The 15,939-nt window shown below is 42.2% G+C and overlaps 1 protein-coding gene across 1 annotated transcript in view; it reads right to left on the bottom strand.

Moving 5' to 3' along the window:
* Positions 1-3,916: 3,916 nt before the first annotated feature.
* LOC149303802 (uncharacterized) overlaps positions 3,917-15,939 on the bottom strand; it is a 16,614-nt gene continuing 4,591 nt past the window's right edge. Inside the window, exons 2-3 of the mRNA XM_089480760.1 lie at positions 15,798-15,925; positions 3,917-7,324 (exon numbers count right to left, since the gene is read on the bottom strand). Of these exons, the coding sequence (XP_089336886.1) occupies positions 5,417-7,324 (1,908 nt within the window). The 5' untranslated portion in view covers positions 15,798-15,925 and the 3' untranslated portion in view covers positions 3,917-5,416. The remainder of the gene's footprint in view (positions 7,325-15,797; positions 15,926-15,939) is intronic.

Genomic DNA, 15,939 nt, shown 5'->3' on the forward strand with positions numbered 1-15,939 from the left:
GTGCCCAAACAGCAACCCAAAACCCACTTATTTATTGTAAAGTGCCGTGTCCCTCTGGCTTTTTAGTAACAAACTCTGGCAAACTTTGTGCTGGGGCTATGGCACATGTGCCCACAGAGAGGGCTCTTAGTGCCACCTCTGGCACGCGTGCCATAGGTTCGCCATCACTGCCATAGGATGTCACCATGGTGGTTAAAATGGAATATAAGGTTATAATTGTGTTGTATGAAAGGACCCTCTGTGGGCAAAGAAAGTGAGATCTACTCCCAGAAGGCTCTTGGCAGCACTGACCTCTTTGCTCCTTGACTGCAAAGGCATTCATAGATGGAAAGTGGAAAGGAGGAGGTTTATTAGCTACATTTATATTCAGCTCCATTAAGCTCCTAGCAGTATACTGTACATGGCTTTCCTCCAAACTACATGATCCTCAGTAGAACCCTGCCAGGTAAGTTTGACTGAGGAAGCATGGCTGACACAAGGAGACCGAGTGATTTTCATGGCTTTAGTGAGGATTAGAATCTGAATTTCCCAAATCCCAGGCCAATACAGCATCCAGTACACATCCAGTACAGAAGGATGTATCAAGAGGTTGGTTGAGATGGCTTTAGTTCTGATAGATTCAAAGCCCTCTCATTTGTTCAATCAGAATGGTGTTGGACTGGCTGTGTTTTCCCCAATGGAACCAATAGCAGGGACAAGCTTAAACAAGAACACAGACAAAAGATTGGGGAAAGGAAGGGAAAGACCATCCTGCTTCTGTGCCCTGCCAGTAGTGCTTTGGAGCTGGGGGCTTGTTTCACTCCAGGGTTGCCAGAGTAAAAACTGGAGAAGGCTCTTGTAATTTTAATGATTGCATAAAAGAGGGAATTTCAGTAAATTTTGCTTGTTTCCTAGTTGTGTGACAAATTACACTGGTTGAAATTCCCTATTCTACATAACCGTTGAAGGTACAGGAGCTTTGTCCAGTTTTCAGTCTGGCAACTCTATGTGGCATAAATTCTCCTCACAGACAGTCAACGTTTAACCAAGATCAGAAATTCAGGTTCAGCAGTTGAAACTCAGCAAACCTTTATTCAGTAACTACAGGTCCACACTAGAGGCATTCACTGGACAATATCATACTACATTGCAATAGCTCTATTCTTCCACTTTAACTGCCATGGCTGCCTCCTGTGGAATTCTGGGGTTTGTAGTTTAGTCAGGCCTAAAAGCCCCCTGGCTAAGGACTCTAAATGCCCCTCCCTAAACTGCAAACAGGAGGCATTCATAGCAGTTAAAGTGAAATAATAATGCTCTAACAGTTTAGTGTGATATTGCAAGAACTGAGCAGCAAACATTAGCAACATCTAATTAAACCACACAAAATTTCAAAATCATTTGTTATGTAGTTAATCATTTGTTACATAATCAACACAACTTTGGTTCTCCGTTTTCCCATACCTCCCCCTCTTTGTTCTTTCATCCAATTTCTTCCCAGTCGAATGACCTTGGCTCCTTCAGTCCATGTATGGGGTGGTCTACAGGGGTCAAAAGATCCAGGTTCCCCCCAGCTTTGTATTGTCTAGATCAGATGACACAGGCCAAAACCCCGGGAAGAGGATTGGACTCAAATCTGCAAGACCAGTCATGTATCCGAAGGATGCAGCCTGGCCCTAGGGTAATCAGCTGATACCCCTGGGTAATACACCCCTAGTTTGCCATGGAGTTTCCAGGAAATTCCACGGCACACACCCTGCCTGCCATGCTCCTTACCTTGCCATGGTTCCCAGGTCGGTGCTAGGATGGGTGCATGAACACCCGCCTGTCTCCATGCTGACCCAGGGACTAACCCATGTGAGCAGTAGGGCCAGGATAGCATGGACACAGCCCATGCTATCCGGGCTCATCTGCTCAGCCCTGTGCCTCCTCTACTTTATCATACCACCTATGCAATAACCATTCACTTCCAGTCATTGCTTCACTGCCTGTTCCATCACCATACCTCAGCCTGACCCTAAATTCATGGCAGGCAGGATGCAAAAGTAGCACTTGACCGCTGCATTCCTCTGCCCATAACTTTAAATACATTAGGCATCTTGTGTTTATATTTTAGCTAATCTGCAATAAATAATTGAGTGCACTGTATCAAAACATTTCTCGCTACAAGCCTGACTCAAATAGTCCTGAACAACCTCCACTGCACCTGCTTTATCAGTTCCCTTAATGCTGGATAGAAATGACTTCCACCATTTCAAATATTTCAACATGTCAATCCAGGCACTGGTGGAAACATTACATATTAGTTAGTGTAATAACATTAAAACATTGGAGAATATTGTTTAGTTAATGCGAACCTGTTAAGACAATTCCATTCAATTTATTGCTTAAAGGGTTACTAATCTATTAAATCATGAAATTAAAATAATTTATAATTACTAAAACCAGTAATGGATGAAATTAATGTTTTGGGCATTTACTGATTAAAATAACACATTTTAAAATTTTTGCAGCGAAATGTTTAACAGATCGAGGGTGATAAATCAGTTTTAACAAATTATTAACACAGCATCCAGTCTCATCTTCACCAGCCAGCATGGCCACTGTCTCCTCAGAAGGATGTGATTTGTTTTGACCAAAATGATAGCAGTGGGGTTAGCCATTCGCTAGATGGTGCTGTGTTGTCAAGAAGACAGCTGGAGATGCATTTGATGTGAGGGAGACGTAGATTGTCTTTTTGGTATGATCATGAAAGCACAGACTTGCCCAGTGATAATTAGTCCGCCTTCATATTCCTTAGTATTCCCTGCCAACCTGCCAATTTTTCTGAGGCGAAATGTAATACATACACAGAACGTGTACAACATCTCCATGCCACTGGGCAAAGATGCCAACGAAGATGCAAATACTGAAATAATAACAATAATTTAATAACAGCCTTGCATGCCAAAGGAAATAAGATGGTGTACAAGACATTGGAAGTCCTTGGCGTAATTGCTGTTTATCTAGTATAAACGTAGCATTTGGACTTGTGTGTCGTGCTTCCTGGGTCTTCCATGGTGGAAATAGTGCCAGTGTATCATGGAGAGAATTTCTGTCCTGGATTATAGACTCTACACAGAGGAATGCTCCACTGTGTGACGTGCATATTCCAGAAAAAGCCTGGGGGAATTGCTTTTCAGGACTTTAACTCCAATGTTCAGCCACCATGGTCACAGGGCCACAGAAATTGTAGTCCCCAAAAGTAACCTTTCTCACCTTTCATACTGAAGCCTCCATTGCTGATCTTGGAACAGGTTGGATTTTGCACTCCTTCCATCACTGATGAATATTGTACCTCCTACTTTGTGTTCAAAACTAGCTCAAAGCTAATTAAGTTAATTACATGTTGGTTTTAAACGAAATGAAATTAACCAACCCTTCCCTCCCTCTTTATGAGCTCGCCGTCATTGTACAATTTCTTCTTAACCGGCCTAAAAAATTACTGGGTTTTTATTATTTAATACCAGATATTAAAAATAGAATAATCTTGGGGTCATTATACGTTACGTGTATAAAGAAGTAGCTTGCGTTAAACGCAGCAGTTTTCCAATCTGATCTATTATTTATGCAATCCACATAACTCTTTTAATATATGAATTGTCTAAGGGAATGATTTTCCTCTACAGTTAACTGGTATCCCCAGTAAGTAACCTGTTTAAAAGCAGCCCAACCGAATGATAGCTTTTTTAAAAATGTAGAAAATAAAGAAAAGACATTTCCAGAACTGTTTATTACCAAGAACGGCTAAAGAAACACAATTAAGATTTAGTAATCTGAACTTCACAGACATGGCAAGAAGGGGGGACTTCTAATCCCAAAGTTTATAAAGAACCTAGTACTAGAAGTCCAGGAGTAGTGTGGAGTCGGGGAGCTTATGTATCAATTGTTGACCCAAAGTTCCCATACTTCTAAAACAAAAATAACAATCAAAATTCTAGTCTTTATGGCTGTGGTGTGAAGCATGTAGGCAATTTTGGTGAAGGGTCAGAAAACAACAAGTGAGCTGAACAGGGCAACAGTCAGCGAATAAGCTTCAGGGCAGCCGAAGACACTTTGCTCCCTGAGGATAAAAAGCCAATGGAAACCTCCTCTCCCATGTGCCCAAAGTCAAGGCATAACACCTTAGGCCAGAAAAGTTAGTTTGGCCCCTAAGGCAGACAATCTCACAATAAACATTTCCATTTTCTGACAGAAAAGGTACAATAATGATGAATTATACAACTAGCAATTTGCTGTTCTTCTCTGTTCCCAAACCTGCTACCTGGAGCAGGCACTGGACTTTGCCTATTGGAAGGACTGACCTAACAAACTTCAAGGACCTTTACATGGAAATATTTTTTTTGTGTTCCACCTTTCAACTTTTCCCATTCACTTCTTATACATGCTGAGCACATCATCCCAACCTTTTCCTCTCTTCACTTCCTTTCTTCTCCTTCATTTGTCCTTGCCATCTCACTTTCTGCCTGGTCCTTTGAAGTCAAGTCTGAAAACCATAAAATAAATGCTGCAGATTTCGCAGTTTTTCACAGGACAGGTAGGGACTCAGAGTAGTGAATGCTCCTCCATACAATAAAATGCCATTGCAGATAAAATATTCACATGTCAGGGAGAAAATCTGATACCTTCTTCTTGGCACCTAAATGAAGGAAGGAAGAATTTATTGTGCGGGTTTATGTGTGCATGTGTGCACATATGCACCTTTTAGTGCCTGTTGACTTATGGCAACCCCGTAAATTTCATAGGGTTTTCTTAGGCATGGAGTACTCAGAGGTGGTTTTCCCAGTTCCTTCCCCTGAAATACAGGCTACAACACTGGATATTCCTTGGTGGTCTCCCATCCAAGTGCTAACCAAGGCTGACTTCTTCACTTTGCTGTTATCTGGGGCATTCCGTATATTTAGATCTATCCCATCATTTCAAGTGGTAATGCCTAGAAACAGGTTAACTACCTCAAAAAGGATCCAGAGCCTAGAACAGGAAATCTAAGAGTTATTCCATATGTTATATATAACAAAGAGGCAAAATATTAGACTACACCACTCAGATGACCAATAGGAAGGGATTCCCGTGACAGATTGCTCCTCTGTATCATGAAATACAAATGGAAAAAGTCTTAAAAGGCAGAAAATGAAGCTACGTATTAGGGAACACTGAGAGACCAGAAGGAGCATTTTTACAATCTTTCCCATTATCATGGGCCCCCAGATATTCTTAGACTACAAGTCCCACCATCTGAGCCATTGGCTGTGCTGGATTGCAGTGGCAGGATTTAAAATCCAGCAACAACTTGGAGGACTGTGGCTGTGAAAGGTTGCTGTGTTGTCAGCCTGACCTGCAGTCTGAAGTGGCACAGCCCAGACATAGCTGGGCAGGCCTCACCATCTTTTCTGTGCTCTGCTCAGTCTCCTTCCTTGTTATCTTCATTTCCACCTTCCTCTTCATCCCGCCTTTCAGTCTCTGTGTCAGCCGCACAAACTTCTTCCCCATTTTCCTCCTCGTTTCCGTTGCACATTTGGCGGCACCTCTTGTTCCAGCAGAAGCGTAGATTAAAGTATCCACTACAGGCGATTATAAAAAGGATGGAGGTGAAAGCCAACCCCCAGAGAGCCACCCGTTTTTCAGCCCTCCCTTTCATAGTGCATTCCACAGTTTGGGGACACCCAACAGCTCCAGGGGAGCATATCCATGACTTCCCCAAAAGGGTGGGCATCTGAAAAAGAAGCACAACACAGAGGAAGCAGATCTCCATAGATAGGAGAAGTGCCACCCAGATGTCAAAAAGGGGTATGCCACAGATTTTACTAATAGACATCTTGGCTTTCTCCTGGGGCCCAGGAGTACTTTCTCTATGTCTGTGCCCATCGTGATGGGAAGGCTGAGCATTACAGCAGGGCTCAGAGTGGGGCTCCCAATAGGGTTCCCATTGGTGGTTCGTGTGACACGGGTCAGTCTCAGTGCCCATTGAGCTTGCACTGCCATGGCAACACACATTTGGCCCAGTGGTCATGCATTGTCCGGTCATTATTTTCTTCCCACCAATAGGCCTGCAGCTGGAATCCTTGGCCATCCAAGGTTGGGCATATGTGTGGCTGCCAAAGCCCATGTCGCTTCTGTTGGTGGCATCAAAATTCACATGGTGTTTGGTGTGCATCTTACTCCCCTGAACTGGCCGACGCTTGACAGCCATGTTTGCATTGTCATCTCCTATCGCGATATGACCCATGCTCCCTTCAAGGTCTGGCCTGCATTTGGATGCCATGCTGTATTGGCCATCTTCATAGTATCTGGGCACTATCTTATTATGGCCAGGATATCTTATACATTCATCAGGGTCTCTGTATCTCTGCTGGAAGGTCTCATCATGTTCATTGCCTGGAGAACAACGGGGAGCCATTTTACCTTTATGGGGTGATCCATGAATAGGAACAGGGACACACTTGGTGGGTGGGTTATACTGCCCCTTTTCTGCATAATAGGGTGCACCACGGGTTTGCCTCACATGGCATGGGGAGGAAGATATTCCATATTGATCAGTTTCAGTGTCATGTGTGGGCATTTTAGTTTGCCTCATGTCCTTCGGGTAGACACCCATTTTGTGTTGAGCCATGTCATAACAGTGGTCAGGCATTTTGGTCTGGCTGATGTGCTCCTGGTAGACAGGCATGCCGTATCCTCCAACATCCTGTGGAACAAAGCCCCCATCAGTACCATGTCCGCCAACCACAGGGACCCCAGGTGTCCCGTGCCAATCGGCCCAATCATGCCAATCATCATGGTGGGTGTAGCGATGATGAGGATAGTAAGAATGGTGGGGGTGAGGACGGTAGTTGCTGTAGCGTCTAGGGAGACCACGACGCCCGACCATGTAGACGGTGGAGATATCAGGAGTGTTTTCATGAGATGCAGTGGCAACAATAGCTAAGCCTTTGTCTTTATCCTCTTTCTCGTTCCTGTTCCCGTTCCCGTTCTCTTTCTTCTTCTTGGGGCTGGAGAGCCTCATGAGTCCCACGAAGAGGAGCAACGCAAGGAACACCAGCCCCCATGTAGCAGAAACAGAGACCGGGAAATGAATGTTGTGACACAGGGCCATGCAGAACTCCTGGGATTTGTCGTTCATGGGGGCCACCCAATTGCAGGCCAAATCTTCCCTCACCGTATCCCATGGGCCATTGGAGAAGAAAATGGCCACAATGCGAAGGCCCAGCAGGAAGTACCATGGTCCTAAGCCCTTGCAGTCGAGTGCACCAGAAAGGGAGGATAGCAGTGGTCGGAAGATGTGGATAAGACCCGAAAGGATGATGGACATCTGTAGTTGGGCGGGGGGGGGGGGGCGGGGAGAGAAAAATAAAGATATTAAGCCAGGATCTGCAATGGAAAACTATATAGTTGTGCACCTGTTGATGTCCACTCCATACTAAAGTCAGTAGTGACAGCAGAAAAGAGTACATACTTGGAGAGCAAGCTCCACTGCTCCAGTTTGGCTAAAGGATTTGTGAATAGTTGTGCAAAATAATACACAACTTCTTTAAACTCTGGTCTAAAAGAGATACTACATACTATCTTTTTGAATCTCCAGCATGATTTTACAAGCAGACAGCCCACTGACAAGCCATGATCCTGCTGGGGGCCTTTTCACACTACATAGTTATCGCACTATGATTCCACTTTAACTGCCATGGTTGCATCCTGTGGAACCCTGGGGGTTGAGTGAGGCATTTGAGTTCTCTGGCTGAAAGGTCTAAATACCCATCTCTAAAGTGCAAACTCCAGGATTCTATAAGACGTTGCCATAGCAGTTAAAGTAGAATCAGAGTACTTTAATTGTGTAGCATGGAAGAGATTGGCTATAAATACATTCAGGCAGTGAAAATGGGTGGCTTACATGTCAGTCAATCCAAATATTTTAACATCTAGACTGGAATGGGGCTGTCCCAGGATCTGAACTTATGTTTAGGAAAGTATTCCAAATAGAGGTAGGTAGCTGCCTTAACCCCCTCCCCCCCAATTTATACTGTATGTGCATATTTTCAAATGTATAAATTTATCTGCAACATAAACCAAATATTGCAGGTGTCTCTGTCATTCAAAGAAATCTAAATCCAATACAGGTTGAGCCTCCCTTATCTGGAATTTCAAAATCCAAAATACTACAAAACCAAAAAATGTTCATGGGTGGCTGAGACAGCAACACCGTTGCTTTCTGAGGATTCAGTCTATGCAAACCTTATTTCCTACACAAAAGTATTTAAAATGTCCATAATCAGGCTATGTGTATAAAGCATATATGAAGTATAAATCAATTTTGTGTTTAAACTTGGGTCCCATCTCATTATGTATGTATATGCAAATACAGATATTCCAAAATCCTCCGGAATCTGAAATTCCAAACACTTCTGGTCCCAAGCATTTCAGATAAGAGAGACTAAACCTGTAGCCCTGTCTCTCAGATTTTTCACCATTTTTTATATTTCTTCAGTGAAACCATTTTCATGTTTCCCCCCTTTCTTTCTTTTTCCTTCCTTCTGATATGGCCCCTGCTGTTTTCATCTGGTCTAACTCAGAACAGGATTTTTTAAAATTTATTGGGGAATAAACAAAACATTTACTGACAATAAAAACATTGGTGAAAAAGAAAAACAACTGAAAAGACCTAACATACTGAAAGAAAAGGAAAAATAGGGGTAAACCAGCACTAAACATATATTATATATAAACATAACATTACTTTCAACCGATATAATTGACAGTTGATTCCAATCTATCATTGTTTTCATTCCTCTCTATCACAACTCCAAACCAATCAAATTTAATACAATAACAGCCTCAACGAATACAAAGCAACCAAATAATAATTACATATTGAATTCTAATGCAGCACCAAGAAAATATTGTCATCATTAATACTGCATATTATTCTACTAATTTATGTCAGTATCCAGCTCACCCTATCCTGAAGGCAAGCACTGCGGAAGACATTAGAAAAGCAAACAGTTCATGAGTAAGATAAGTGCGTTCAACAGTGATTCAATTTAATTCCTGAATCGCTTTACCAGGAAGGAAATCAAGGCCAGCATGGGGATATAACATGTTTAATGTTTACTCTAACAAATATGTGGCTAGATTTAGGGGCTCACCTATGATATCAATTTATTTCTGTTGCTAAAAACTCTATTGGACTGCAAAGTGCTTTCATTCAAAGGGACTTTCGCACACAAGAATAAATAAATGTAATGATAGTAAATGAGAAATGATGTGCTCTAGACCAATCTCCCCTGCACATAGGATTGCCACATCTAAGGGCCTCACTCCAGGTTTGATATGTCATATCCAGTCCAGGCAGGAGACAAATTCTCCAATTTTGAGGGGTTCAGCTCTGGGCAAGAAAAAAGGGTTGTGGACATAGCTCCAGCTCAGATAATGAAACTGCTACATTTGCAAGGCTCAACTGATTTGCTGCTGCAGCTAGCTTCCCTCTTTCCTCTCATTCATTGTGGTGCCAGGGCTCACCCTTCAATCTGCTCTGCATCCATCTTCTGGCTAGAATCAAGTAGGCTAGATTAAATGTTCCTTATTTTGTCTCCCTAAGTAAGTGAGAAGGAACAGTCTTCTTTTTTCACCTTGTTCTGGGAATATCTCCTTTAGATAAGACTTTTGTCCAAACAGGAAAATAGGTTCTCTCTCTCAATCTTTGTGTGTGTAGCTGTAAGGAACTGCTGTAGATATTTAATGAATAATGCTTACAGAATCATCAAGACTCCCAAATCTCAGGTTTTGCCCTCCTGTCAGCCTCAGAGAATGGGAAAATCCTGGACTGGCAATCCTACACTTATCACATATATTTTAATTAGACTAATCAGATACATCATGAGGTTATGCTGGATAAAAACACCAGCAAAAAGTATAGCAACTGTGATAAACACAGAAACAAATGGTACAACTGCTGCACATTCCATGCTATGAATTAGCATTAGCAATAGCAAGTACATTAGAATAAGAAAGAGACAAAATGAAAATAAAATAGAGTAATGCCTTGATGGCCTAAATATCCAAAAGGTACTAGATCCTGTCTGATCATGGAAGCTAAGCAGGGTAGGCTCTGAATAGCACTTGGACGGGAGACTGCCAACAATGACTAGGTGCTGTGAGTTATATTTCAGAGGAAGGAACTGGCAAAAATACTTCTAGTATTCTTTGCCCAAGAAAATCCTATGAAATTCATGGTGTCACCATAAGTCAATAGGCGACTTGAAAGCACATATATACACACAGTGTCTTTATATAATTCTATGGGAAACTTGGTGCTTCCTGGATACAATCCCCATCATCCCCAGCCATGGTGGCCTGGGATTCTGGAAACTGTCATTCAATACATCATGAGGGGACTAGGAAAACTGTTCCACTGCATGGCTGCATTTGGAATACCGTACTTCAAGGACTCTGCTTTCTATGAATGCTAACATTGCTGGGAAAAGCAGAAGAGAGGACAGTCTACATGATAGAAGGGAGAGAGTGGCATCCTTCCCTATGAAGAAAAGTTAAGTGTTTCCTACAAAGAGCAGCCAAACACCAAAGCTTTGGTGTCACAGAGTTAGAAAAGTCCCCATAGGCTACTGAACTCTAGCTAAAGCATCCCCAGCAGGTAACTATCCAGCCTCATTTTGAAGACATCAAGAGAAGAAGACCCCACCGCCTTTCTAGGCAATTGGTTCTATTGAGAAACTGTTCTTGCTGTCAAAATGTTCCTTCTAATGTTTAATTGAAATCTCCCCTTTTGTAACTTAAAACCATTAGACATGGTTCTACCCTCTGGGGCAGCACAGAGCAAACAGTTACAGTATATCACCACTCAGTCTTCTCTTTGCTAGACTGAAGACGCCCCTTTCTTCAATCTTTCCTTCTAAGTTTTGTTCTCTGTACCTCTTATCATCCTTGCTGCCCTTCTCTAAACCTGTTCCAACTTGTCATCTCTCAACTAGGTGACTCCTGGTGACTCAGTGACTCAACTCAGTAACATTCTTAAAATGAGGCACCCAGAACTGAACACAGTATTTCAGATGAGGCCTGACTAGCACATAATATAGTGGAACTAAAACTTTCTTTGACTTGGAAACTATAGTTCTAGTCATCTGTGTTTTTTAAAAACGGCTAAGCCACAGATTTAACAGGGCCCTTCAATTTACAACATGGGATGCAATGACTAAAAAGAAACCCAGCATGGAATAGTGCTGTGAGCACTGGACTAGGACTCTGGGGACCAGGGTTCAAATCCCAGCTTGGCCATAGAAACCCACTGGGTGATCTTGGGCAGGTCATACACTCTCCGCCTCAGAGGATGCCAATGGCAAATTCCCTCTAAAGAAACCTGCCAAGAATACCCAATGATAGGTTAGCCTTAGGGTAGCCATAAGTCAGAAATGATTTGAAGGCACACAACAGCAACAGCAACAAATGCAACTACAACAACCTTCTGACAGTTGGCCATCCACTCTGGTTAAATATCACCAGTAAAGGCATGATGTTGTTGTGTACCTTCAAGTAGTTTCCAACTTATGGCAACCCTCTCATGGGGTTTTCTTGGCAATATTTGGTCAGAGGAGATTTGCCATTTCCTTCCCCTGATGCTGAGATCATGTGACTTGCACCCAACATCACCCAGTGGGTTTCATGGATGAGCTGGAAATTGATTCCTGGTCTCCAGATTTGTAGTCCAACACTCAAACCACTATGCCACTTGATAACAGTTTGTAAAACAGTGTGTTTTGTGGAGGAAATAACCCAAATTAAGGGTTGCGGAGAGGATTACAGAATTCTGTCTCTCTAATTGACTAAAATCCTTCTTCAAAGTATGCAGAATTAAGTCCCAGAACCTGCTGTCACAGGATATGGAGCTGGGCACCAGCTTAGATGGCTGTATAAAAGGATTACAGAAATCCATACAGGATGGAGGAGGAGGAGAGGTGTTCAAATGGCCACAGGCTATATGGACTTTTTAGGCTCAAAGTCAGTCACTGAGTACCTACCAGCTGCTACAAGAGAGGAGAGCAGAGTTGAGAAAAGGCTATTCACTCTGTGTCTTATGGACGGGCTTCTGGGAAACACCTGGGTAGCATTCAAATACTGGATTAGCTGGCCCTTTGGTTTGATCTAGGCAAACATCCCTTGTATACATTCTCCCCAGACCAGCTTTCCAGATCCACTGGACTCCAACCATGAGTCTGTAGTCCAATGCATCTGCAGATTTTGGAGTAGGGAAAGGCTGGCTTTCTGACAGTGGGTAACAACAGTTCTGGAGTAATGTCTAAGTAAGTAAGCTATACTTGAGTAGTGATTCCCAAACTTTGGTCCTCCAGATGTTTTGGACTTCAGCTCCCAGAATGCCTGACTGTTGGCCAAACTGGCTGGGGTTTCTGCAAGCTGAAGTCCAAATCACCTGGAGGACCAAATTTTCAGAATCACTGCTTTAGGGTCTCTGGTTATGAAGGGCTTTGGGTGGGGGGAAGAGTGAATCCTATTTGTAAATCCCAACCAGAGCAGACTTGTTTAATCAGTTGTGGATGGTGAATCAATAAGCAGGTATACTCTAGACTAACACTAGGATTTAGGCTATTTAATTTTGTACATAATTGTTAGAATACCCAGTGGTAATGCTACCAACTCTTAAATTTATATAGTTTAGGGCGGCCTTCCATTTGTCTAATCCAGCCTTGAGACACAAATAACTAAACTGTAGCCATAATCAGTTCAGTCTCTTGCAGTGTTGTTGGTGAACAACTTCCATAATGGCACCCAGCATAAACACTGTGTGTATGTTTCTTTTGGATGTCCGTCAAAAGGGTTGCAATTTGATCCAAGACGTACATTGCTGGCTTAGGACCATATTGCACCGCTTAAATAACCTGGTTTACCTCTTCCGAATTGAAGTGTAATTTGGAACGCAGCCAGGTCCTATCACAAGGTGAGTCCAGCCCAGCTGCAGCCCGGGTCCCAGGCATGCTTTGGGAGCCTCATTGCAAAACCAGGAGTTTTCTGACTTCAAAAAACGGCCGCCGAAAAGCGCAGGGGACCCTGGTGGCTTTGGTGACAAAATCCTTGCGATAAGATCTGGCTGCAGTCTGAATTACACTTCAGTTTGGAAGAGGTAAGCCAGGTTATTTAAACAGTGTGACAAGGTCCTTAGTGTAGCTCCTTCAGTAACCCAGTATGCAGTCATTGGAGAAAATCATAGAAAGTGTTTATAATATACAATTAATGCAGTGAGAATTGTATATGCTCAAAGATTGTATACCAACATGAAGACTGCCTGATGAAAATTGTTGTACTTGCTGATATGGACAAATTGACAACTTTTATTAAGGATACATCTTTGACAAACTTTAAGAAAGACTGGAAGCCATTTATTCCTTTAGGGATGTGCATTGGGGACATATATCAGCTTTAGGCTTTGTTAAATGAACTGAACTTGCTTATTAAGTAGCAGCAAAATACATATTATGGCTTTAAGTAACTATAACAGAAAGAGTGGTTTAAGCATCAGTAAGTGAAGGGGAAATCAGTAGTTTTAGGTGTTGTATTTGTGTTGTTTGTGCTGTATGGCAGTTTTAGACATATATAAGATGTATTTATTTTTGTATATGTTTAATAAAAATGATTTTTTAAAAAAGAGAACCCAGTATGCAATCAAAAGATTTAAGTTCAATCTTGTAAGCATTTTCCTGCAAAGTGGGGCAGAAGGAATAAGGAAAGGATAAAGAGAGAAAAGAGGTATCTGGTAAGGGAGAAGATGAAGTGGTCAAGTGGATAGAGAAGTGGGGAGTTCATTTTTCTCAGCCTGTTAAACACAGAGCCTGAAAATGTTTCCAGGTACTAATCCCACAATCCTCAAACCCAGGCTGAGGGATTCTAGATTAGTTATAATCTAAAATGCAATTTTTCCAAGACCCGGAGAATTAAAATAACAGTGGCCAACCGTGCTTGTTGGCCTACCTATTTCTAAACATACATAATCTATATCTATCTTTATCAGCCGCTGCTTTTTGGACAACATTGGTTGCGAGAAGCAAGTACAATAGAAATGCACACAGGTGTAATTATAATTGGGATAAACAGAAGAGAAGTATGTTTAACAGAGTTCTGATCTCTGACAGCTGATGACATTAAGCAAGTTTTAGGCTCTTCCCTCTTGAATGAGGGAACCTGAAGGATCTACACATGAACTCAGTCAGGAAGAAGATGCAAACACAGAAACAACCCTACTACTGCTGAATGGGATCTTAGGATCCTGTTGCGGTTGGGGAGTGGTGCAGAAATATTTATTTACATCTGAGTACAAACATTTTTAACATGTTTTAAATTATGTCCTCAATGGTGTAGTGTTTGAGGTTTGGACTTGAACCCTGGAGATCAGCATTTGATTCCCCACTTGGCCATGGAAACCCACTGGATGACCTTGGACAAGTCACACATTCTCAGCTCCTTAGGGTCGTCATAGGTTGGACTGACTTGAAAACACACAACAATGACATTCTTATACAACCTGCTGCAGCTAAACAACTGTCTGTGATCCACTATCTAAAGGTCAGCACCAGAGACAGAAAAGTGTCTTTTCCCTTCGGAACTAGGTTTTGTCAATGGTCACCTTGGAAAGGGGAAGATGATAGAAAAAACACTTTGGTGGGCAACAAGTCTTTTGCTGGAAATTTCTTTTCCCCTGCCTAGGCCTGCACTGGTATTTTTTGTTGAACCAACAGGTTAAAAACACTGCCTGGTTATCCTTCCCTAACATTTGTGTATATGTCAACACTGACTCTTGCCTGGTGGTTTATGTAACTGGATTTTTGTGAGATTAAATTAAAATAATTGGGTTCGATGCAGATTTAATCATGCTGAGGGTAGGCTCATTCAAATCAATGGAATATCTCTAGAGGGCCTAAATGAAGCCCCATTGATTTCATTGGGTTTAACTGAGGCATGCCTGTGGCTGGATCCAACCCAGGTTTTTTTAATCCTATTTTGATCAATATCCTCTGCTAGGGCAGGCAGGTCAAAGTATTTTAAATACATACATAAATAAAGTAAATATTTTCGAATGCTCTCAGGCTGAGGTCTGATGAGCTCAATGCTCCTCTCTCTGACACTGAAACCTGATGTTCACTGTGTGATATGACTTAAACCCATCACACTGCAGCAACATCCAAAACAACCTTCTCCAACCTGATGATTCACAAATGTTGCTGACTACAGAAACCATCACCCAAGCCAGCATGGACATCCCAACATATCAGAAAAAGGGGACAGGTTGGGGGAGAAATAATCCATAAACTACTCCTTTTGCTTTCTTTCTCAGAACACACACATACTGTATTTACTTGACTATAAGTTGACATCATGTGTAAATTGAGGACAGGTTTGGAGGCCAAAATGATGGATTTTGATATGACCTGTGGATGTTGAAGGTAAAACTTTAGGGCATATAACAAAGGATCTAAAGCAAAGGAAAACAATGCCAAAGAATTTACAAAATTCCAGCAGGCATAACTGTGTTCACACTAAAGGCTGGAGGGATGAGAGTGGGGTTAGTGCTTCCAAGGCAGATTAAACTCTTGCCTATCACCAGCGGATGCATATGCAAGAGTTAAAATACAGTACTTATATTGACCCATGGATAACTTGACTAAAGTTTTCTGGGTCAACTTTTTGACTAAAAGTTATAGAGGAGTATATACAGTACAGTAATTCCTCAATCTTAATCAAGATGTTCCTCTGTTGTCCCTGCCCCATACCTGATATCCTTGCTACGTGGGTCTCCCCCTCTTCTTTCATTCGTCCTGTCTTGAAGTCCAGTCCCTCCTGCCAAAGCACAGTAGATCCTGAAATCTGGAGCCTGTATCCCAGTTTGGAGGCTGTCAAACTACCTGCCACCGG

Source organism: Sceloporus occidentalis, unplaced genomic scaffold, assembly GCF_023333645.1.
Source record: "Sceloporus occidentalis isolate IW3139 unplaced genomic scaffold, rSceOcc1.0.p SCAF_14, whole genome shotgun sequence".
Taxonomy (NCBI): Eukaryota; Metazoa; Chordata; class Lepidosauria; order Squamata; family Phrynosomatidae; genus Sceloporus; species Sceloporus occidentalis.